Source organism: Mytilus galloprovincialis, chromosome 2 (genome assembly GCF_965363235.1).
Source record: "Mytilus galloprovincialis chromosome 2, xbMytGall1.hap1.1, whole genome shotgun sequence".
Taxonomy (NCBI): Eukaryota; Metazoa; Mollusca; class Bivalvia; order Mytilida; family Mytilidae; genus Mytilus; species Mytilus galloprovincialis.
The window spans coordinates 95,690,155-95,715,597 of record NC_134839.1 but is presented as its reverse complement, the minus strand read 5'-3'; the positions used below and the strand labels follow the sequence as shown (position 1 = coordinate 95,715,597).

The 25,443-nt window shown below is 32.8% G+C and overlaps 1 protein-coding gene across 2 annotated transcripts; it reads left to right on the top strand.

The window, feature by feature from the left end:
* The first annotated feature begins 8,978 nt into the window (after positions 1-8,978).
* Positions 8,979-15,396, top strand: LOC143064971 (cofilin-1-like). 2 transcript variants are annotated; one of them, XM_076238215.1, is made up of 3 exons: positions 8,979-9,020; positions 12,769-13,040; positions 14,929-15,396. In XM_076238215.1, exons 1-3 carry the CDS (start codon positions 8,994-8,996, stop codon positions 15,083-15,085), a joined length of 456 nt encoding a protein of 151 aa, XP_076094330.1. In that variant the 5' UTR covers positions 8,979-8,993; the 3' UTR covers positions 15,086-15,396. The 2 variants fall into 2 exon arrangements, with proteins under 2 accessions (XP_076094330.1, XP_076094331.1); XM_076238216.1 differs by lacking the exon at positions 8,979-9,020 and adding an exon at positions 9,160-9,296.
* Positions 15,397-25,443: the final 10,047 nt, after the last annotated feature.

The following is a 25,443-nucleotide window of genomic DNA, read 5'->3' as shown; positions in this document are numbered from 1 at the left end:
TAGCTAAGTATATGTCACATTTAATCAGGCCAAGTTATCCTACTTATTAACAAAGGAGATTTGATATGATTGCCAATTTCACGGCTACATGTAACTATCACAATTTTCTTTACGCCATTATCATTGTGAGGTATGGGAATAATTCTCTGTTGTCTTATTCTGACTTTTATACAAATCAAGTGATGAAGATAAACAAAGCTTCTATTTCCAAAGAAACTGCTATGGAACCAAATAAAAATCAGAAGATGTAGTATAATTGTAATGAGACAACTCTCCATTAAGAGACCATACAATGTAAAAGTTTATAGTAAGGTACAGCCGTCAATAAAGAAATAACCACTCTGCACATCATATTTGATTTTGCAAAAACCAAGAGCATGCTTATTTGTAGATTTTGTCACTATCAAGTATATATGTGCATGTACTAATGTATTCATGTGGTGTCCGTCCTCTAACTAAAGTTGACCTTGGAAAAATGATTTGAAATCCTCCCTTCCCCCCAAAAAAAAAATTAAATGGACAAGATCTATGGTCATGATGGTCATGCCAGTTGGGAGTTCAGAATATATAGGTTAACAAATGAGGATCTAATCAGTTTTGATACCACGGCAAACAATTTTTGGGATCTTATAATGGTATTATGTCGTCATCGTTGTTGTCTGAAGACACATTGGTTTCCGGACAATAACTTTAGTTTTAATGAATGGATTTCTATGAAATTTAGTAAGAAGGTTCAATACCCCAAAAGGAAGGTTAGATTGTAGGTATCTGTGGCATTGACTTATGGTCTACATGCCAATTCAATGAGAATTTTCTTGCATCTTCCAACTAAGTACTTTCATGGTGAAAATTTGTATAAAAAAGGACAGGAAATGTATATTGTACATTTTATGGTTGCTATGGCAACCAAATGAACAAAGTGGTGACAAGACTACAACTTTTTTTCTTTAATTTTTTTCATCAAAAACTTTCACTTAAACATGATAAATACAATAAAGATGCAAAAGTTTATGGTATTTTGCAACTTAATCGATGTAATACCATTTTGGTTTGCCAAAACATAATTTTCTCAATTTTACAATTTTCTCTATTTTTTGTATTTTTTTACTGACTTGTTTGAAAAAGAGTAAAAAAGATACCAAAAATTGTATTTTCATTTTTTTTAACCAACATATTTACTTGACTTCCATGTCAGTAGTTTAGTCATAAGAGTTGTTTTCCTCTGGTGATATATAATTGAAAACGGTTAGAAACTGGCTTTTCTCAAATTTTACAATTTTCTCTATTTTTGCATTTTTTTACCTTATTTTTTTTTTTTTTTTTTTTTTAAAGATACCAAAAGTTTTATTTCCATTATATGTTTTACACCAACATAGTACTAGACTTCCATATAGGTAGTTAAGTAATAAGTGGTGTTTTCCTCTGGTGATGAATAATTGAAAACGGTTGGAAACTGGCTTTTCTCAATTTTCTCAATTTCCTTATTTTAGCATTTTTTTTACCTTATTTAAAAAAAAAAATCAAAATGATACCAAAAATTTTATTTTTATTATTTTTTACACCAACATAGTACTAGACTTCCATATAGGTAGTTTAGTCATAAGTGTTGTTTATCTCCGATGATGAATATAATTGAAAACGGTTAGAAACTGGCTTTTCTCATTATTCTCAATTTTCTTTATTTTAGCATTTTTTACCTTATTTTTTGAAAAAAATCAAAAAGATACCAAAAATTTTATTTTTATTATTTTTTACACCAACATAGTACTAGACTTCCATATAGGTAGTTTAGTCATAAGTGTTGTTTTTCTCCGATGATGGATAATTGAAAACGGTTAGAAACTGGCTTTTCTCAATATTCTCAATTTTCCTTATTTTAGCATTTTTTTACCTTATTTTTTGAAAAAAATCAAAAAGATACCAAAAATTTTATTTTTATTATTTTTTACACCAACATAGTACTAGACTTCCATATAGGTAGTTTAGTCATAATTGTTGTTTTTCTCCGATGATGGATAATTGAAAACGGTTAGAAACTGGCTTTTTTCAATATTCTCAATTTTCCTTATTTTAGCATTTTTTTACCTTATTTTTTGAAAAAAATCAAAAAGATACCAAAAATTTTATTTTTATTATTTTTTACACCAACATAGTACTAGACTTCCATATAGGTAGTTTAGTCATAAGTGTTGTTTTTCTCCGATGATGGATCATTGAAAACGGTTAGAAACTGGCTTTTTCCCCATACATTTCAATGAAAATTTGCCGTTTGAGGGCTTATATTGAATTTCATTAAAAAAATGTCATATTCACAAAAAATTGAAAAAAAAATTATATATTCCCAGTCAGTATGTTATACTGAAAGGGTAAAATACATGTTTGACCAAATTAATTTTTTTTAGTTGAACAGTCCTGCCTGGTGCTCTCTGACATTGCCTCTTAAGTATTGGTCAGAATATAGGGTTCTGTTGTACTTTAACAATATCACAATAACAATAAAGTAACCTTAATTTTGGACACGGTAAATGGCATGAAGCCAAATGTATCAACTTCTATTGTATGAATGGGATAAACTGACCTTTCAATTCTCAAGGCTAAATAAGTATTTTATAGGCTAAATACAAACTTACCTGGCAAGGTAGAATTGTAATCTAAGTGATACCGGTGTTACTCAAGTCACCATAAGCCGACATAACGTTCAAGTTTATCAATTGTTATCAATAAAAATCTTTTTAATCAGTGTATGTTATGTGCGAATCCTGAAATGCCATTTTCACTGTATCCGTGATGAATTTCTTATGTAGGATGATAATAAAAAAACGACAAATTCACGATTTTTGAATAAAATAAGAAATAATCAACAATATGTACTGTTTTGATAAATTCTTGATAAATGTATTTGATGCGGACCCTACAGCCATCCAGGTGTAAATTGATACACAGATAGATAAATATTAAGAATAGGTAACGAACAGAGCGTAAAAGAGTTTTAAAAGTAGCAGTCAAGTTTCGTTTGTAGAAAAATATACCTTTTAACATTATTAATATTGTAGTATAACTTAAAACAGGGTTTGATGTTCAGCTTGTTGATAATCATATTGAATCAAATTGCACTTTGTTGTTTTTGTGATGCGATTCATGTTTACTGTTGAATAATCATTTTCACTGTAGAGCGATTCATTACTGTTGTATATGCGATGCATTTTCACAGAAGAATTTTTAATAATTTTCATCATATAAAGTCGTAACTTAGCCGACTCTCTAACATAATTTATGAAGTCAGAAGGATTTATACTTTGTGAGTGAAAGTCTGAGGTAATATATCAATAAATGCCGTAAAAATGGCATTTATTGCTCATTGTTGAAGACCGTACGGTTTCCTATAGTTGTTAATTTCTGTGTCATTTTGGTCTCGTGTGGAGAGGTGTCTTATTGGCAATCACACCACATCTTCTTTTTTATATTGTCAATTCTGTATTCTCTGATAATTTGTTCAGACCCAGATCTATATGAAAGATTAAATATATCCTTTCCTATAACACACCATCATTGTATACATATATCTTGGACAGCTAAAGTAGCAACCATTTGATTTTCTGATGGGGGCGGGGGGCTTTGGATTTTTTTTACAATGAGCCAAAGTTACTTCTAATTTTTTTCCATGCAAAATAACCTGTAATTTTTTCCAGGCAAAGTAACTTGTAATTTTGACCAGGGCCAATCAAAAACAAATATTTTTTTCACGTAGTGATCCGAACCTGCTAGGAGGGTTTGGGTCCTCCCCCCGCCCCTAGGAAAATTTTGAAATTATACTATACTCATTTCCGTCAATAATATATTAATATAGTTCTTTTTCCAATTATATAAACTAATGTGTCATTACAAGTAACTCAAATCCCCCCCCCCCCCCCCCCCCCGAAAATCAAATGATTGATACCGGAAAAACAGTTTACGATTTCGGTCTAAATATACAGCACATACTTAAGACTTGCTTTCTTGGTTTGTGTTCATGTTTGCTTAGGCATTGTTATTGAGATAGAGCACACATTTATACTAAAACAAACAAGCCATCAAAACCGCTTAACTACAAGCATTATGGAAATAGCTCTAATGGATGCATGATCCATCTATGAAAATCAAAAAGAAGTCACATAAAGATCTTCATTTGATTGATGAGTGAACACGTTTTAGTCTCGCACAAACAATTGCTAAATACATTTGACGTCTGGATGACTGCATAATTTTATTTGTAATGCCATTTTATATAATTTTAATATACAGTAAAGAAAGCTCGAGCAACAATCGAGTCACTTTGATATATGTTTGAATTTTTCATAACTATATGTTCTCGATGTTTTACTTACGAACTATGACGAAAAAAAAATTGAGTACAGAAAAATATCGATGAACAGTTCACAATGTCCGAAATCAACCATAAGTAGGTTATATACGTGTATATTCAAGTGATCATCTACGACCAGCTTGCTTTTTAAATATCATCAGTATTAAGTAATTTTTAAGACTATTTTCAGTTGTTGCATGTCGAATTATCATATTTATAATAATAATGAAAATTCATCGCACCTGCAAAAATTCCACATCAAAAATGATTGCACTTTCAGTGATAATTCATCGCAACTATAATAGTTAATTACACTTTTTTGGACTTTAATCTTGCGATTATACATTAGAAAGTTATATTCTTATTTAATTGTGTTAAAACATACATTTAAATCACTTATTTCGTACTTTCAAAAAGTAAACAAACGCAGTTTTCCCGTCATCCTATTATCTGCAATAGACATACTCGCATATAACAGTGAAAATGAACTCACTGGATTCGCACTTTATCATACAATGGCAGTAATATTGTATAAATGCATCGTGTATAGTATCACTCAATTCTTTCAAATATTTAACTCTATGTAATGATTTAGTATGGTGTGTTCTAGAATTGAAAATATGTTTTAATTGTACAGCTCACAATATTGGCAGCAGAATTCCTTCCTGAAATTAAAAACCGGGAAGCTATCTTGGAATCATGATTTTTTATAATTTGTTATTGGTTTGAAACTAGGTCCCATTAAATCAACTTGATTTTATTGTTGAAAACCGATCTGGTAAATCTTACATGTCTGCCTTGATTGAGGCGAAGAAAAGGTTGGGGAGCCCGCAAACATGTTTAACTCCGCAATGTTTTGTATATACTGTCTCAAGTTAAGTGTCTGTAATGCCGTGAATATCGTTTGTAACTGTATATCATATTTTGCTCTTTGTTTTGAACAGAAATTAGGCTGGTGGTTATTGAAATTCCTATCCATTGAATTTTGTCGCAGCCTTTTATAACTTGCTAAGAAGTATGGTTTTGGTCATTGATGAATGTTGAAGGCCTCTTGATGACATATACATGTAGTTGCTAACATCTACGTCATTTGATCTTAGGTGAATAGTTGTCTCATTGGCAATCATATTGCATCTACTTATAACATATTACTACATTGTATGTGCGTTCTTATGCCCTTTTGTGTTTCAAATGAAACAATTTTTGTCAATTTTGATAGTAACTCTTCATTATACACGACAAGAATTACATAACTGAACTATGTCGAACATGAACTAAACCATGACACAAATGAACCAAACCATGACACAAAAATTTCAGTAATTTTGAATTGAGTGCAAAAGTAGGTATTTTTTTAGAATAATTGACGGCAGTATTATATCACGAAGAAATATGTGATGTAACCGACAGAAAGATAATAACTTTTTTTTATGCACGTTAAACCAATAACTGAAGCAACTTTTAAATTTTTACATACGCAAGCTTTGTTCTGTGTTAAATCATTAACTATAAATAAATTCAAATTTATTTTATTGCTAATCAAAGCGCCCACAAGGAGCAGAACAATCAACATTAATTACATACAAATGATTACAAGTGATTCATTAATTACATACAAATGATTACAAGTGATTCAATATGATTAAGACACAATGTTATATATATATAAAAAAAAAAATAATAATAATATTTATTAAGACAAGTAGAAGAATACAACAAGCACAGTGTTTAATAATATAACTAGGTTAAAAAAGGGGCGTCACTGGGCATTACTATATCTATATATAATTTAAGGAAACGTTCCTATATGAGGATAAATTTTCCAATAGTTCTCCGAGTTTCTGGAGTATGAAAATATCTTCAGAGGACATTAGCCAAATAAATTGTGCTTAATATCTAAACCACTAAAATTTTTAAACCGTTGTTTTATTTCATTTAAAATTTGAAGCGAATATTTGAAAGTTTGTGGCACTGAAGAAGAAAATGAATTTCATCCTCAACCTCAGTACCACATAATTTACAGATACGTTCTGACACTGTCAGATTTTTGTACCTTCCCCTCTCAATCTCTAAATCGTGAGCACTGATACGGAATTTCGTTAAGTAATGTCTATATCTAAAATTTTCCTGCAAAAGGTAATTTTCTAAACAAAATCTGCTTTTAAAAAGTCTATAAGTTCTAAGATTGTTACCATATAGTTTATTGCCTCCGAAATCATTATTAAGTTCAGTTTGCCATATTAAATCATATTTTGATTGCATCTTTTTGCATAAATAATTTTTTATAACTTCGTCTTTAAATTAAGTGCATAATTTTCATTGATGCTAAAGTATTTGAATAAAGTTTGAATACTGGTATACCAGCTCTTTTTCTGCTCATCATGTAGAAATTTTGAGAGGTTGAAAGCCTCTTTTAATAATAAATCATCAGATTTTTTTAAACGTATATAGTATTTAAACATATTTAATAAAACCTCCAAAAATAGAGGATAGCTATATGATACAACTTGTGATGTACTAACATATTTACTTTATACAAAGGTACTTACCAGCTTGAATTATTGATCAGAAGTTCCTTTTACAAAATATCCGAATATTTACATTTTTGCCTTGATTGTCATCAAAAACACTTAACACCGTCATGTCAAACTTATCCAAACTATGACAAAATTACTGTACTAAACGATCCTCGATATGACGACCTTACTACCCGTGATAGTTAACTCTCTTATAAACCCATGGTTCACATTTTAGATAGGCAGTGGCTATTTGACCGGCACCGGCCAAATAGCAAATTTGCTATTTAGCCGGCACTGAATAAAACTGTTGATTGATGTGATTAATAGAGAATAAAAAAGCTTAATAATAATTTAAAATCATTTCATCACAATATCAAGCATTAATAAAAATACAGTACAATCAAAAATAAAATATTACAGATTTTCATAAATAAACGAGATTTTCTCAGTCGGATGGCCGTTTGCGGATACAATGGGTCTACCAGGGTTGTTAACCTTGTGTTTTTTGGAAGAAGATAGAATCGACCAGGCTTGGCATTCTCTGGTTTTTAAATAACCAATTGTATCCTCATCTATGTGACCTTCATCGTACATGATTTGTAACGCAGTGTTAATTTTAGAACTAAACTCGGAAGTAGGGTCATAGTCTAGCTTCTAATAAAATCTCTCATCAGAGAGCTGACGCACTGCTTCCGCGATGTCGTCATGTAGTTAGCTTTGTCCATTATCACAACGGCACTGCCCGTGTCTGCTGGTTTTATCACAATATCATCTCGGTTTTCAGCGATTGTATGGCTTTTTTTCTCGTCAGGAGAGGTGTTATAAAATGACGAGTACTTGTTGCTAGATAGATGAACAACATCCGATTTACTAGATTTTGGAATCCATGAATTCTTTTTTTTAAATGCGGAATTCTGATTTCTTCCTCTGAGTCAGACGAGTCTGAGTCTTCCTCATTATCCACCTCTTTATCCTTGTTACCAAAATATTCTTTGATTCTGAGGGATCTGGCAAAGCTATCAAGGTCATCTTCCAGTTTCATATTATCTATGTTACTGGGAGTAGGGCAAAGATTCAAGCCCATAGACAAGACTTTAGTTTCGTCCTCAGATAAAGAGAGACTGTGGATAAATTGACAACCGTGTTGTTGGGATTGGTTGGAACTCGAATTTTTCTTTGAAATCTACGATTTCGAGGCTTTTTATTTGATTTTTTAGAGGGTCTGATTAAAGGGTGGTTAATTTGCAAACCATCACGTTTAAATTTGTTAATCTGTTTGACGTGGAGCTTATGTGATTCAATACGTTTGATATCACAAAGACGTACTTGAAATTCGTCAAGTTCAGGGTCAGACAACTGTTCACGAGATCGGCAGTTCAAATGATCACGTAGTTATAAATAAATAATTTACTTGATGAATTGCTTCTTGGCGTAAACGGTCCATCAGACTAAAAGAACTGTTGTATAGAATGTTATTCCATCTATGGAAAAATCTGTTCGACTTTTCTCCTGTTGTAAGTGGGGAGGCTTTTAAAACTAATCCTTTCGGAATAATTCCTTTATTAATGTTGGTTATATACAGTGATATATATAGAAGGCTATTCCGAACAGATTTAACAAAGAGAAAATAGTTTCCACTTTCATCAGAAATGAGACTGCTAGCTTTTTACAGCGGATTCCATTGAGTGTGTAGTGAAAGGTAATATCTTTGTTTAGCTTGCTTGTTAGCTGAACCGTGAAATCATGATTAGGTCAGGTATACTACCCTCCTTTCGAAGTAGAATAGTCCAACAGACAGATCAATTGTTTTTTTGTCGGACTAGTCTATTCTTAAAGTAGGGTAGTTTACCTAACCTAACAATGACTTCACCATTGTTCACGGTCCAGCTAACAAGCAAGCTAACCAAAGATATTGCCTTTGGCTACACACTCAATGGAATCTGCTGTAAAACAGCTTTTACCTGTGTTCTATATCTTCACACTGACTATAGATTATGAAGGAACTTTTCCAAATATGGGATAGAGATCTACAATATCCATTTAAGGAATCATCAATTCATTTACTGACTAACATTATAAAATTAAGGCGATCAATGAGACCAGAGTTCAAACGACGAAGATGAAACAATTATATGATACATCTTTGTTTACATAAAATGGTATATATACAATGTTGTCAGTCGTATTAAAATAGAATACAGGTAAGGAGAAATTCCTACTTAACACATGTGTTTAAAAATAGGTATTGCCTAAAATAGGTAAAAATTAGTTAAATTGTTAATGTCTAACAAGAAGATCCATTTACCCATATATGGAAAAAGCAAAACCGTGACCAAAAATAATAGAAAGCAAAATGTTTGCTATAAATTGGATAATAATTCAGTAGATTGACATATTAAAGGAGAATCAAAGCTTTCGTGTAACTGAACATTAAGGTAAGGTATTTAAGTACTATTATTTTTTGAGCGTCATATTAAATCAAATTGAAATGTACATGTCTCACAAACAAGTGTGGACACAGTAATCAGTGGCGGATTCAGGGGGAGGTATCCGGAGATTGGAACACCCCCTTTTTTTGGACGATCAATGCATTTGAATGGGGACATACAGTTGGACCCCCCCCCCTTTTTTTGTCCTGGGTTGGGAACCCCCTGGATCCGCCCCTGCAGTTCAATGTGAAATGATTAGTATCCGGGCCCAGTAATTCTTTTAATATTGTTAGTATGTTTTATGAAGTGTTTTCTTCAGCAAGTGTATGAATGGTGGTGCCCCCACCTGAATTGTACGACTGACGAAAGTCTTTTTATGTCATTCTTTATATATAGTTCTGTTTTAAAGAGAAGATTTAACGCCCCATGTGGCATATAAGAATTTCAAACAAATATATGGCATGCGTCATTTTTTTCTTAGTGAACAACCATTTAATTCAAGGGGGTATAAACAATATCTTGACGCCCAATTTGACGGGGGGATAATCCAGATTTCCGACCCATACCTTATAGTGTTAAATACTGGAAAAAATAATTTGATTGGAAGCGTCCAAAAACAAAAAAAAAAAAACAAAAGTTTCCGTTTTACACGAAAAATTCAAGACGACTCCGACAAAAAAAAACACACCCCTCCTCCCCCTCAGGTGAAGTTAATTGGTTGGTCCCATGCAATATCATATTTTCTCTGTTTGGTAGCACGTTCACACTGCAGTAGAGCGCCGAAGATCTTCACAGTATCATATTTAAGTGCAAGATTTTGTTTTAAATGCAAAGAGATGATTTTTAAAGAAGTATCTATAAAGGGGGAGGTGTTCCAACCATTTGTCCTCATTCAAATGCATTGATCTTTCAAAAAGGGGGTTCCAACCCATGCACACACCCTTTCCCCCTGGATCCGCAACTGATCTACTTTATGGTGAATGTTAGCATTGATTAAACATTTAGTCAGTCTTATGTGAAACTTTGTTAAATCGGATGTTGCCCATCTTTAAATTTGGATTGGTAACAAAGACTCAAACTGTGTTAGCTTATTAGTAACTCCGGTTTTGGATCATTTTACAGCATTTTAAATTAATATTGAGACAGAAAGACTTCAAAGAAGACTCTTCTAATTTTTTGTACAATCTATCGTTTTTTGTGTTTACCTTACTTTCAGGGAATGTAAAATGATATAGTTTCTGTAAAACAATAATTTGTGTACAATATGTACTTAATGTAATGATAAATTTTGTATATCAAACTTATAATTCAGACCCCCCCCCCCCCCCCCCCCCCCCCGCCAAAAAAAAAAAATGAAAAAAAGCTGTCTTATTCTTAGATTCAAGAAATGTTGTCTGTCTAAACTCCAAAGGTTTACTTAAAAAAAGAAGTTAAATTATATTTATATATAGATACAAATGTATCTATATATAGATGCTTAGTGGAAAAAGGACTCGAGCACACCGCTAGGTTAAAAAATACTATGAATAAATAAATACACACACAAACTGACAAAACAATTATTTACAAGAAAGGTAAGTTCATATAAGTTTTTCATATTTTTTTATCATCCTTAATAAATTCCAGTCTTCAATAGAAATAAAACTTGTACAGTACAGAATAATTACATTAGATGTACAGTGGCGGATCCAGGGGGGGGGGGTTCCGGGGGTGCGCACCCCCCCTTTATTTTTGCCGATCAATGCATTTGTATCGGGACATATGTTTTGCACCCCCCCCCCCCCCTTTGCCCTGGGTGCCCTGGGTTAGCACCCCCCCTTTCGAAAATTCCTGCATCCGCCCCTGATGTATGTTTCATTATAATACTTTATTCTGATTGGCTAACTGCACATCACGTGTTATTCCGTGAGCAATTGCATCACTCAATAAAACTTTTCATACATGAAAACACGTGGTCCCACAATAAAGTGCACAGGTGAATTAAATAAAAACAATATAAAATTCGTGTTTTCTTGATCATAGCTAAAAAATGTAATTATAAGTATTGAATGCTTCTTTTTGTAACTTCATAGGGGGTCTCATTGGGGGGTTCCGATCCCGGATCCCGGATTCCGCTTACTGTTTTGTCAGATTCCCGTATCCCGCTTACACTATGTACGTAAGCAATTCCCATTTTTTTTGTCATTTCCCGGGTCCCACAAGACATCATTTCCCGTTTTCACGACACAATAATTTGACTTTCACGTGTCACGCTTACAAAAAATCGGCAATCCCGCGTCACGCTTAGATCCCAATGAGACCCACTTCATAGGGTTGTAAAAGCGTTGACCGTGCGCACATTTTTAGAATGAAGCGCTTCCGCGCTTCATAGAAAATGTACTTCGGTCAACGCTTTTACACCCCAATGAATTTACAAAAAGAAGCATTCAATTCTTAAATGAAAATTTGGTGTCAAAGTTTTATTAGCCACAAAAGGACATTTTCTCTCTGGCCGAGTTCACTTGAAACTCTACAATCGACTACAGAGTTAAAAGATATCACGTGAACGCACCAGAGTTGATATTCGGAACAACTCTAAGTAACTAGGTAAGGCCCTGACCAAGCATAAAATAAAACATTCTCATTGGTTTGACGTCATTCAAGAGTTTCTCGAGTTTAATCCTGGCTCGGTGAGGGTTGGAACCAGGGTACGAGGGGTTAACTCGTGTGGTTCAAGTAAAATCGTTTTGTTGAAACTTGAGTAAGTAAAGTTAACTCGAGAGTTTCAAGTGAACTCGGCCTATTAGATCCAACATGTGACCCACGTGTCCATATATAGCCATGTACACATTTCGAAAACCCACCCCTAATGATGTCACATAACTTTCAGGATCGGAATCGATCGACCAAAATGTTATGCATAAATACTTCAAAAATCAATATTTTTTCATTGTCGTCAAATATATATTTTTTAAATTAATTTCATGTTTAATGATAGTCTGATTAAAAAAATAGATGCATATAAGCAGCGTTTTTATGCCATACATTTCGTCTCGATTTCGATCCTATAGCATGTGTTCACCTGTTCTATCAAACCGGAACTAGTTATGGCATCCTCAATGAAGTTGGGGTGACATATTGTTATTCTACTTTTTTTTTTTTCTTCCACTTTTCTTGTCCAGCTTATATCTTGGAATTTTAGGAACCAATGTTAATGGAAGTTAACCATAATGTTAACCACTATGTGCAGATTTTCTAATAAGGGTTGGCATATTCAAGATGGTTGCCATGGAAACTGGTAAATTGCGAAAAAAAATAAGATTTTCAAAATGCTCCAATCTTTCTAAAACTTTGCAAAAAAGTTGATTGGCATGTGTAGATCCTGTCTTTTACTTTGGAATTTTCAAAATGGCTGCCGTTACCTTGGCAATGGGTGAAAGGTGCCATCCGTTATTGCTGGTAATTACAAATCTAGTAATATTTTTCTTTTTCTTTCAAGATGGCTATGTCAGGAGTTGGTCTGTGTGATGGTGTTGTAAAAACATACGACACCAAACTGAAAACAAAGCATTTATTAGATGCTCTAGTACTGTTAATAAATAAGAAAGAGAAGAGGCAAATAGTGGCCGAACATGAATTTGAAGCCGGAACCTTACCCTTTGAAGCCCTAAAGAAAATTCTGCCGCCGAAAGAACCAAGATTCGTTTTATACGATTACAACTACACCACAGAAAATGAACAAAAACATAGTAAAATCATTCTTGTTTCGTGGTGAGTAATGTGGACTACCCTTATCTTCAAAACAAGTTCCTACTCAAATACAAAGCCATGTACAAAGCTCACATTTTCTAAAAAACCGGCATTCACTTCCGTTTGCAGGTTTGAAGTCCAGCGAGTGTTGTGAAGTTTGAGACGATAGAAATTATGTAGAAGCATGACTAAAAAACAGAATAAACGTTGTGTCATTAAATCTTATGATACACTCAACCTAAAACGTAGATAATATCTTAGATAACTTCATTTTGGGAGGGGGGTTATATATAAAATTTAGTCCTTGTATCTATGATGGGTTTATTTACAACCACTGGGTCGATGCCACTGCTGGTGGAGATTTATTTCCCCGAGGGTATCACAAGCCCAGTAGTCAGCACATGAACTATCATTGATATTGTTATGTTTATAAATTAACTGTTTACAAAATTTTGATTTTTTTTAAATACTAAGGCTTTTCTACCGCAGGCATGGATTACCTTAGCTGTATTTGGCAACACTTTTAGGAATTTTGGATCTCAATGCTCTTCAACTTCGTACTTTATTTGGATTTTTTAAAACTCTCTTGGATTCGAGCGTCACTGACGAGTCTTTTGTAGACGAAATGCGGATCTGGCGTAGGTATAAAATTTAGTCCTGGTATCTATGATGAGTTTATTCCCAACCTGATCTTTGGCTAGAACAATATTTGTACCTTTTCTTCTCTGTACATGAATACGTCCTACAGATTAAACACAAATTCAATTGTATCTAAAGATTTTCTTAATATCAAAGCACTGTGATAATGAATTTTATTTTATTATTGTGTCACATACTGATTCACAATAGAAATATACATTAAAACAATCAGTACCCAGCCACAAGGTTGGCCTATGAGACACATATTAACCAAACGGTTAGGGTTAGGCTATTTTGGTTGCCTTCTCCGTGGCATCCTTGACAGTATTTGATAATGTTTTTCAAGAGCAACTGATTTTAAACCAGTACACTTGAATTTAAAGTCCCTCACATTAATAAGCTATACAACTTCCCAAACTATAAATTTTTAAGAAATTTCATTGATTTTTTTGTCACAGTAGTTCATTGTTCTTTCAAATTAATATTACATATGCATTCAAAGTCATGACACATGTAGATTGAATATGTCATTAAAGATGGAAGAATTTGAAAAATTTATAAAAACGTGATGACATAGGCACTGCAATGATCGTATTTGCTTGGACTGACTGTTTTTTTTTTTTGTGAACTCTAGAAAAACAATCAGGATTTGTAAATAAGGTACGTATACCATTTAGGGGCCACTAGGCCAAGTGAGAAAACAAATTGCTCTAGATCAGCTCCAGGGAGGAGTTTATGTCGCCCTTGATTTTCAGTATAATTCCCAATTGTCACCTCATGATTTTTATGAAAATCTCATTTTCCAAATGTAAAAGATCCAATAGTACATGTAGATGAAATACAAAATATGATTTCACTGACTTCAGGATTGTCATGATTATACTTCAACATTAAAATTGCCTGACAGGATGTACTTTACATTTTCAAGCAAGGAAAAAGAAAAAAAAAAACATGGATTTTGTTACACGATACACATCTTATTCTCATTCTTCCAGTTCAAGGAGATAGCCAATTTGTATGTTTGTGTCCATAATTTAAATAAATAAATATATTCTAAGCTGCTACATGTAGGTTACATAAATTATTTCCAATCTGTTTCAGGCAAAAGTTTAAAATACTTTGATGGAAATTGACTTTTACATACGCATCACTGATTTAAAGAGTTATCTCCCTGAACCAAGGTCTACCTCCTTAAGTTATTATTATTTTATAGAGAACATGTATACAACTCTAATTATGTTTTTAATTAAACCGATTTCTTTGTTTTCAGGAGTCCAGATGAAGCTCCAATGAAAGAAAAGATGATATATGCATCCAGTAAGGATGCTGTAAAAAAGAAATTACAAGCTATTAAAATAGAAGTGCAAGCAAATGACCTAGGTGATTTAGATGAGGCAGATATTGAAGCCAAATTGAAAAAGATTTAGGACTTATATTGACAGCATTGTGTATAAAACTTTCAAACATAGCTCTATGAATCATAACTTTACTGCTTAAACTTTGTGTCACTAACAAGTGGCAGTGCAGTTATTCAGATTGGTGCACTCAATGACTGTTGCCATGGAAATACCACGACCAGTACAGCAAGAACTATCCGCTTACGAGAAGAATTAAGACTTTATTTAAACATTGAATTACAAGATTGATCGTTTATATAAATATACATTTTAGATAAATAGATTGAATGAAAACTACGATTCCTTATTTGTGCATTGTGATTAAAAATTCGTATGTATCATTACTTTCATTTGTTTACAACTCTTGTCTTGTATTGTTCTGGTAGTACTGTTGCATTTCATGACTGTATCATGTGTTTCCATCAGTTTACCATAGAACTATCACATGGTTAGGTTTGAAATTAATGTAAACCCTAGTTTTTAGTGCTTACCGTTTTAATTTATTGACATAACTGCACGACTCGATTCTCAATTGATAGTGGTAAGATAATCGTTGCAAAGAATCCTGTTAAACTTTTGTGAAAGACGGTTTTAATTTTGCAGTGTTGGGAGAGTTTTTCTTGTATTTTGAAGGCAATTGTAGTGACCTGTAATACAAGTACCGTTCCGTTTTTTTAGTTATATGTCTTGTGTTTCTGTCTCTGACCTAGGTTTTCTGTATTTGGCATGTGTAGTGCATCATGACATAAGACATTGTTACGTGTACCAAGATGAACTTTCGTGCATGACTGCTGTGTATATTTTTGACATGGAACTATTGACCAGAATATGACTTTTTGACTCTTGACCTATGCATGTGAGTTGTGTCATCGGGATACAGTGTGTATATTACCTTGACCTCAAAATATAATTTTCAATTGACCTTGCTTCTGAATATGTGGCATGTAGATGTATTGTCATAAGATGGTGCATGAGTCTAGTGGCAATAGAAACTTCATGTGAGCTTGACTTTTGACCTCAATGTACAACTTGTATATTTGTCTGATTTGCACTCATACCACATCCTATTATATCTATTTTAGATATTAAGATATATTTGTTAGTTTTGTGTAGCACGATTACCCTTTCCTCAAAATCTGCTTTGTGTTTTTTTTTATAAGGAACTCTTGACCAGAATATGACTTTTTGACTCTTGACCTCTGCATATTGGGTGTGACTCTTGGTATGATTACCTTGACGAAAAGTCAGGAGTCTCTGTTTTTTGTTGTTTTTAGTTGTAAGTTCAGTTTTATGTTTTGTAGTTTGAACTATTACACACTTTGTTTAGGGTCATCTGAAGCCCGCCTCCGGTCGAGGGATTTTCACGTTTTGTTGAAGACCCATTGGTGGCCTTCGACTGCTTTCTGCTCTTTTGTCATGTAACTGTCTCTTTTACACATTCCACATTTTCATTCTCAATTTTTAAGAATGTTAGGTTCAAATGAAAACTAAATCCTTTAATTTCCGTGAAAAATTTGAGTGGGTCTTATTGGGGTCTAAGCGTGACGCGGGATTGCTGACTTTTTGTAAGCGTTACACGTGAAAGTCAAATTATTGTGCCGTGAAAACGGGAATTGAAGTCTAGCCGGACACGGGAATTTACAAAAAAAATGAGAATTGCTTACGTACATAGTGTAAGCGGGATACGGGAATCTGACAAAACAGTAAACGGGATCCGGGATCAGAACCCCCCAACGAGACCCCGATTAGAGGGAACATTTACTGCTTTAGTAGCACCATTTGCTGCCAGTTGTGATAGATAATGCAAAATGTTTTAATCATTTTACCTTAGATTTCATTTCATTTCATGGACATGCAGATATGGATAGTCTGTTGCATCTTAAAAATTCACACAGAAGGTATACGCATATAAATAAACTGAACTCAATGCAAAGAACCTTTAAAGTACACTTAGACAGAGAGCTCAATCTAGTGAAACACTTTGTTATGCTGGTCACATGTAACTTGAAATATCGTTGTCTGTTACCACACTGCAGTGAGATCCTGAAAAAATATGCAAGTTTATTCTAGAAGTAAAATTCAATGGAAGTAAATAAACTGTTTACTTATAATAAATAAATGCAAAATATGTCAATGGGCCTCAGATGCCCCTGCTTGTGAAAAAAAAACATCAGTAAATGCAGGATTCACGTTATTTTGACCGTTTTGTGACCATAAGTACTATGTATAAGTTTCAAAATTTTTAGTTAAGGCAAACTGAAGTTGAAGAACGGTATCAACTGATTTAACATTTTTCCTATCTTAAGGCTCCGTGTTGGCATTTGTATCATTGTTACTCGTACCACATCTTCTTACATCTAATGACTCATGAACAGTAAAAGTGACGCCACCCAATATCGAACTTCATAGATCTGTGTTATGGGGTAATAAGCATTGCGTATAAGGTTTATAACGTTTGATTGAGTAAAACTTATTTAAGAGAACGGAAACGAAAAATTTCGCATTTTCTATGTTTTTATAGGGACACGAATTCTCATAAACGGTAAAAGTGACGCTACCAAATTTCAAATTTTATTTTGTGTTGTGTGGTAATAAGCATTGTCCCAGGTTAGGGGGATGGTGGGGATCCCGCCTTATTCGGTATGTATGTGCCTGTCGCATGTCAGGAACCTGTAATTCAGTGTTTGTCGTTTGTTCATGTGTTACATATTTGTTTTTCGTTCATTCTTTGTTCATAAATTTTTCCGTTTCTATTCTCGTTTAAATGGTTTTACATTGTCATTTCGGTGCCTTTTATGGGTGACTATGAGGTTTGACCTTTGCTCATTGTTGAAGACCGTATTGTGACCTATAGTTGTTAATTCTTGTGTCATCTGATCTCTTGTGGAGAGTTCTCATTGGCACTCAAGCCATATTAGGTAAAGGATGGGGATCCCGTTAACAAATTTAACTCCGCCTTATTCTGTATGTATGTGCCTGTCCCAAGTCAGGAGCCTGTAATTCAATGATTGTCGTTTGTTTATGTGTTACATATTTGTTTTTGTACATAAATTAGGCCGTTAGTTCTCTCGTTTGAATTGTTTTACATTGTCATTTCGTAGCCTTTTATAGCTGACTATTGTGTATTGACTTTGCTCATTGTTGAAGGCCGTATGGTGAACTATAGTTGTTAATTTCTAAGTCATTTTGGTCTCTTGTGGAGATTTCGCATTGACACTCATGCCATATTTTCCCTTTTTTATATTGTGTACAAGTGTGGACACAGATCAGTGTGGATAGTATGTTTGGATGTTTGACAGTGTTTTGTATGACAACAGAAGTTCTATGTTTTTCCCATATTATTAACTGTGTTGCACAATATGACAACCAACCTGAGCATTAGAGAGCTGTTTATTAATATTTTTTGTTCAAACCCGGCATGGAAGAGACACTGATTGCATTAATTGCCAAATGATTATGATAAAATATGTTCCACATCTTTGATTCTGGATACATTCACAAAAATTAAGAAATAAACAAATAAATGATAAATGTTGAACATGTACAATGAAATATAGTTTTAGAATTCAATTAGGCCAAATAAGCCTTATAATATTTTTTTTAACATACTGGATGACCATTTACACTCAGGACTAGAGTAGCGTTGTTTGGTAAATTTGTGTTTTTCTAAAATTTGGCTAATGGACAAAAATGGTTGATTCAAATCTAAATAAAATGCAATTATCTCCCTATTACTTACCTTGTACATAAAATGGATACAGCTTTGATAATTCCTTGTACATGAGAGTTGTCTGTCAAATCGTTATTTCCCCATGAATGAATTGCATAACAATGAACTGAGCTCAAAGCAAAGCACTTTCATAATACACTTGGACAAAGAGCTCAATCCAGTGATATACTTCGTACTACGTATATACAGGTCCTTCATAAACATCCATCGACCAAAACCATATCTCAATAGCATGCCATACTACGTATACATGGTTGGATAGTGAAAGACATGAATTTTTATTATTGTATATTTTTAAGTATAAATACCGGTTAAAACTTTCACAAATTGTGGTAAAAGCATTCAGTATCTATCAACTATCAATCACTCCATGCACAAATTGATATAGGTTGAGTGCCCCTCTGTTGGAAATAAGAACGTATCTCCACCTACTTTTAATTAACTGATGAAGAAACATTCTAAACTATAAAATTTTATCTTAGACTTGTGAGTTTCTATTTACCATCACCACTGAATCAATAATAAATATAAATATATATAAGAGTAAAATTGGCAAACATATATAAGACTAAAACTGACATTGGGGCTTTACTCCACCTTTATTTCTCAAGTCCTTCTCAAATCTGACTTCATTATAAAATAAGATTCAATATAAATGAAATATCTCTCTGATAATCTAGCCGCAATGAAATACCAGTTTTAACATGATAGGTGGAACCTAAATTTTAAACAATATATTCTAAATATTGCTAATTAATACATTTCATAATAATTCTTCTCAAAACTTTGCTATATTTTTCATTATTTTGTCTTTTGTTTAAAAAGTTCTGTGTATTGACCTCTAGATGTCTTTCAATTACATCCAGGTTGGCTTGGGTTGATGTCTGATTATTGTACATGTTATGCATCAATGTGGGATTTGTTTACATGAATAATAACTCAATGCTCTTCAACTTCGTACTTTATTTGGCCTTTTTAACTTTTTTCGATTCGAGCGTCACTGATGAGTCTTTTGTAGACGAAACGCGCGTCTGGCGTATATACAAATTTTAGTCCTTGTATCTATGATGAGTTTATTTACAACCACTGGGTCGATGCCACTGCTGGTGGAGATTTATTTCCCTGAGGGTATCACCAGCCCAGTAGTCATCACGTTTTGTGCTGACATGAATTTTCATTGATATGGTTATGTTTATGAGACAATATCTGAAAAAGTCTAGTTTTTGGCAATAAGAAAAAAACAAAAAAAATTCTTTAGACCCAGTATTTTAATAGCACAAATCGAAGAACACACATTGGGGATCTAGGAACTGTTGTCTGTAATTCAAATACTTGTTTAATAAGGAAACAATGGCAATTTAAAAAATGGTACAAAAAAAATCCAGTTCTTTCCTGTTACCAAAGTGAATCAATTTTAAAAAGTTTCTAATGGGAATAAGGAATAAGTTTAAGACACTATTTGTGGTTTACTAGTATATCCTGCAATAGTTTATCAAATGCCAATTATTGATTTTAGCATTTGCAATACAAAAGGTTTAGAAATATACTTAAATATAGTCAGATATGTCGGTAACATGAAAGAATCTTGAGTAACAGGACAACGGTAACAGGACAGAGTTGGTAACAGAAAGGATTTTTCTGCTTTATTTTAAAGTTTAAGAAAAATGAATCATTTTAGATTGGTCACAATTGGAAGATAACAGCAAACAATGTCATTTATCCTTTGAAACTGTATTTGCAAGATGAAAAATCTGCCCAGGTAATGAAAAATTCTAAAATAAATTCCTTTCTGTTACTATCTACTATACTAGAATTGCACAATGTTCTCTGCTGTTATCAAAAGCAAAAAACCTAATTTTTTATTCGATATACTGTATATTATTTTGAAATTTATTTGATATGGGGGTGATAACTTATATTAAATGAAATGGTTGGCATATAGTAGATTAACTGTTCGATTCTTCAGTGAAATTGTCTTGAACATCCTTCCTGTTACTGATGATGGTTATGCTGTTACTTTTGATCAGGTAACATGACAGAACGTAACAGAAAGGAATTACGCGATAGTTTTTGTCCTTTTTATCACATTAAATGTAAGTGTATTTCCTGTGACATATAACTTTTAAAAAGATGATATAAAAACACACTTAATGTTGTGGTGCACACTTAAAAATATTCTCAGAAAGTGTAAAAAAAGGCTATAACAGGATAGAACACCAATAAGGATTTTTCTATAAATTCTTACCTTGGATGGGCTTGAATTTTCAAACCTGGCCGCCTTTCCAACTATTTCTTTGTACTAATACATTCAGGGAATGATGCTCTTCACAATACATAATGGGAAAATAACTTTTGGTCTTGTAAACGTTTCCACAGGTAAAAAAACCCAGTGGTAACAGGAGGGAAATCACCCCTGGGGACAAATTTTTTTTCTCTTAAAATTTGCAAAATTTTATTACATGCTATAGTTATAATATAAAAAGACAAATTAGGGGCAAGTTTATTAAATAATATATCATATATGTGAGAATTGGACGCCTGTTTAGTTAATTTGGATATTATTTGAATGATTTAGTTTTCAAAAAAACACAGGGGACAACATGATTTTAGGGGGGGGGTTGAACATTTAAATTACAATATTTTATTGGAAGAAATATAAGAATGAGTGTTTAATTGGCAGGCCATGGTGCATTATATAATTTAGTTTATACTAAAACTTAAAATTTTCAAAAAAGATGGTTGAATAAAAAAATAATTGCTGGTGAAGTGCGGGACATGGAAATTAGACTTTTTCAGATATTGTCTCTTATAAATTAACTGTTTACAAAATTTAGAATTTTTGAAATACTAAGGCTTTTCTACCTCAGGCATAGATTACCTTAGCAGGATTTGGCAAAACTTTTGGGAATTTTGGTCCTCAATGCTCTTCAACTTCGTACTTTGGCCTTTTTAACTTTTTTCGATTCGAGCGTCACTGATGAGTCTTTTGTAGAAGAAACGCGCGTCTGGCGTATATACAAATTTTAGTCCTTGTATCTATGATGAGTTTATTTACAATCACTGGGTCGATGCCACTGCTGGTGGAGATTTATTTCCCTGAGGGTATCACCAGCCCAGTAGTCAGCACTTTTTGTGCTGACATGAATTATCATTGATATGGTTATATTCATAAATTAACTGTTTACATAACTTAGAATTTTTGAAATATTAAGGCTTTTCTACCTCAGGCATAGATTACCTTAGCTGGATTAGGCAAAACTTTTAGGAATTTTGGTCCTCAATGCTCTTCAACTTCGTACTTTATTTGGCCTTTTTAACTTTTTTCAAATCGAGTGTCACTTATGAGTCTTTTGTAGACGAAACGCGCGTCTGGCGTATATACAAATTTTAGTCTTTGTTTCTATGATGAGTTTATTTACAACCACTGGGTCGATGCCACTGCTGGTGGAGATTTATTTCCCCGAGGGTCATCAGCCCAGTAGTCAGCACTTTTTGTGCTGACATGAATTATCATTGATATTGTTATATTTATAAATTAACTGTTTACAAAATTTTGAATTTTTGAAATACTAAGGCTTTTCTACCTCAGACATAGATTACCTTAGCTGGATTAGGCAAAACTTTTAGGAATGTTGGTCCTCAATGCTCTTCGACTTCGTACTTTATTTGGCCTTTTTAACTTTTTTCGATTCGAGCGTCACTGATGAGTCTTTTGTAGACGAAACGCGCGATAATCAAAAGCATGAAAACACATTTGTAAATACATTATTAAATATATTTATTTCTAAAATATTTATAAAAAAAGTTGATTTTCAAATCTGTGTAAAATTTATGGTTTAAATATCTTGCCAGTATAAAAAATAGTGTTATTCAAAACTACATCATAAAACAGACATAACAGACAATATTTTAATAGTTGTTTGATAAATTTCAAATAGACACATGATTTAACATTTGCAATGGTTACAAAACCAATTCTTTGCCTTTTGGAAGTTTTTTTAGTCTAGCACAAGATAAATGTTGACACTCCAAACAAGAACTACATATTACACTGGCTTCCTTTGAATCTACATCATGTGTGCATATGTTAATATGTAGATAGGGTTCTTTTCTTTATTTACACTCTAAATAGCCTGGAGTCAGTTTTTAACAAAAACTCTTACGACTAAGATTGATCGTTAGTATACTGAATTGTTCATGACTTACGACAAATCTTATTCGTAAGTTCTTTTTTGAAATCGACTCCAGGGGTGTAGCTAGGCCAAAATGATGTGTACTCAAAGCCGAGTGTAAGTCATAAGGCGAGGGGTTCTTAGGGCCGCTCTAGGCCCCAGAAGCTCTTGTGTTATTAGTGAAAAAATCCTGCGTTCTCTGAATTTCAGGCCTGCGACTTAACATGACCTCACAACAATCAGATTTTCAGCAGTTTAAAATCAACTTTTGAAACTAAATATATGATAAATTAAAAACCAATTGTTCAAAGAACAATTGAAGGTCTTTCCACCAATAAGGATCTATTTTGATATGAAAATATTAAAATTCAGTTGAAAATGTCAGTTCCTATGGCTAAATGATATATAAATATGAATTTCAAGCAAAGGTCAAAATCTAGAACGTCCAATTAACCTATGACCTTGACCTCAATTTCAAGGTCATAAGCCAAGGATCCCAAATTAAAAGACCCTAGGTCTGTATTATGTATGGTTCATGAGTAATATCACTTTACGCATAATTCTAAATATAACAGGGGCAAAAAACCCATTTATTCTCTTCGCACCCTTCCAATCAAAATGTATAAGTTACGACATGTCGCAACTAACAATTTAGTAAAAATAATTTGTTGAAATCTTATAAGGTTAATGAAAAAGAGTGAAAATAAGCAAAAATCAAAATTTAGAATTTGACCTTGACCTTTGACCTTGACCTAATTTTCATTTTTTTGGACCAAGGATCTTAAATCAAAAGACCCTAAGCCTTTACTTTATAATGATAATGAGTTATATTACCATACAACTAATATAAGATATAAAAGGGGGAAAAGTCGCATCAAATGTTTACGTACCCTTTTAACTAAAATTTACGTGTTACGCCATGTCGTAACACACATTTTGTGAAAATATTTTGTCGATATCTTATAGGATTTCTGAAAATAAGAGATAACAAGCCAAAATCATATTTTTGAACATGACCTTGACCTTTGACCTTGACCTCATTTTCATTTTTTTGGACCAAGGACCTCAAATCAAAAGACCCTAGGCCTCTATCACTAATGGTTTTCCAGTGACAAATTTATTTCATTTATTTCATTACAAAAGGGGAAATAACTCTCATATGGAGTCTTCGTAAAGCTTCGGTGAAAATAAAACGTAACATCCTGAGGATATAACGAGCAATTTGGAAAAATAAATTTGTCGCTTTCTTTTACGGTTGCGGAGGAGATCTGATAACAAGAAAAACAGTGTTTGGGGAGATAACTCTTACAAAGAAAAGTGTTCGGTTAAACAGGGTCAGTTTCAAAAGCGTATAGACTGAATGATATCATATACAAAAAAACTAAGCGACATCTTTTGAAACATTTTTACACCGCAAGAAAAAAATTAGGCGGAAGAAAAAAAAAAAAATAATCAGAACAAATACAATAGGTCTTTCCACAAGAAAGGTGGAAAGACCTAATAAATTTGAAGAAAACAATAATTAGAGAAAAACAAACTTCTAATGTGTATTGGGTTGAGTTAGATTGGATAATAAGGAACAACGTCTGTGCAACTTACATGATATTTTTTAAATGAGAAAATACATTAATGAATACAATTACATTTCTCTATGTTTTAGTCTTTTTTAACTTTTAATTCTCAAATATAATTCTAAAAATCAAGGACCATTTCCCTCCTTTCATCAGAGACATATAATACAATGTATTATATGTCTCTGCTTTCATATGCTGAAAAAATATGTCTGATTTCACGGTTTATGTTCAAAAGACCAAGCCAGATAATTTCTTGATTGTAATTGTATTTCTCAAGTCTTCTCATGGCACTGAAAGACCATTCTGCTATTGCATCGGCAACACAACCACAATGCTGGTTCCGAAAATGAATAGAGTATACTTGTTTCCGGAATGTAGTATAGCTACAAAATGACTATTATCATATTTGTATGTTACTTTTTAATTTAGGCTTATTACTTCACTTCTTTTCTTAATAGATTCCCCATATTTTTATTTTTTGTCAAATTTTCGATGTGTACGCAACATAATTTTTTTATTTTTTTTTAAATAAGAAGTTTAAGTGTTTATATGAGCAACAGTAACAAAAGTTTTTAACTAGAAAATTTTGATATTTAATTATTATTCTTAAATTTTAATTTTAGTGAGATATAATTTAATCAGAGCCAGCTAAATAGCAAAATTGCTATTTTGCCGGTGCCGGTCAAATAGCCACTGCCTTTTAGATAATAGACGACTACCAATTTAAAAAAAAATGAGGTTTTAGGGTTTAAATTTTAGATTTAAAATCATACAAAGTTGAGATTTTGAAGATCATATTTTAAGCTCTTAGATTTTAGATTTTAAAATCTGACTCAAAACTTAACATGCTCAAGGATACCACGTACGCGATATAGCATCACATAGAAAACCCTATCGACCACTCCAGACTAG

Coding starts and splice junctions, on each gene's coding strand:
- LOC143064971 (XM_076238215.1), top strand. CDS start 8,994: ATGATACATCTTTGTTTACATAAAATG. Junction 9,021..12,768: donor ATCTTTGTTTACATAAAATG/GTATATATACAA, acceptor TTTTCTTTCAAG/ATGGCTATGTCAGGAGTTGG. Junction 13,041..14,928: donor AAAATCATTCTTGTTTCGTG/GTGAGTAATGTG, acceptor CTTTGTTTTCAG/GAGTCCAGATGAAGCTCCAA.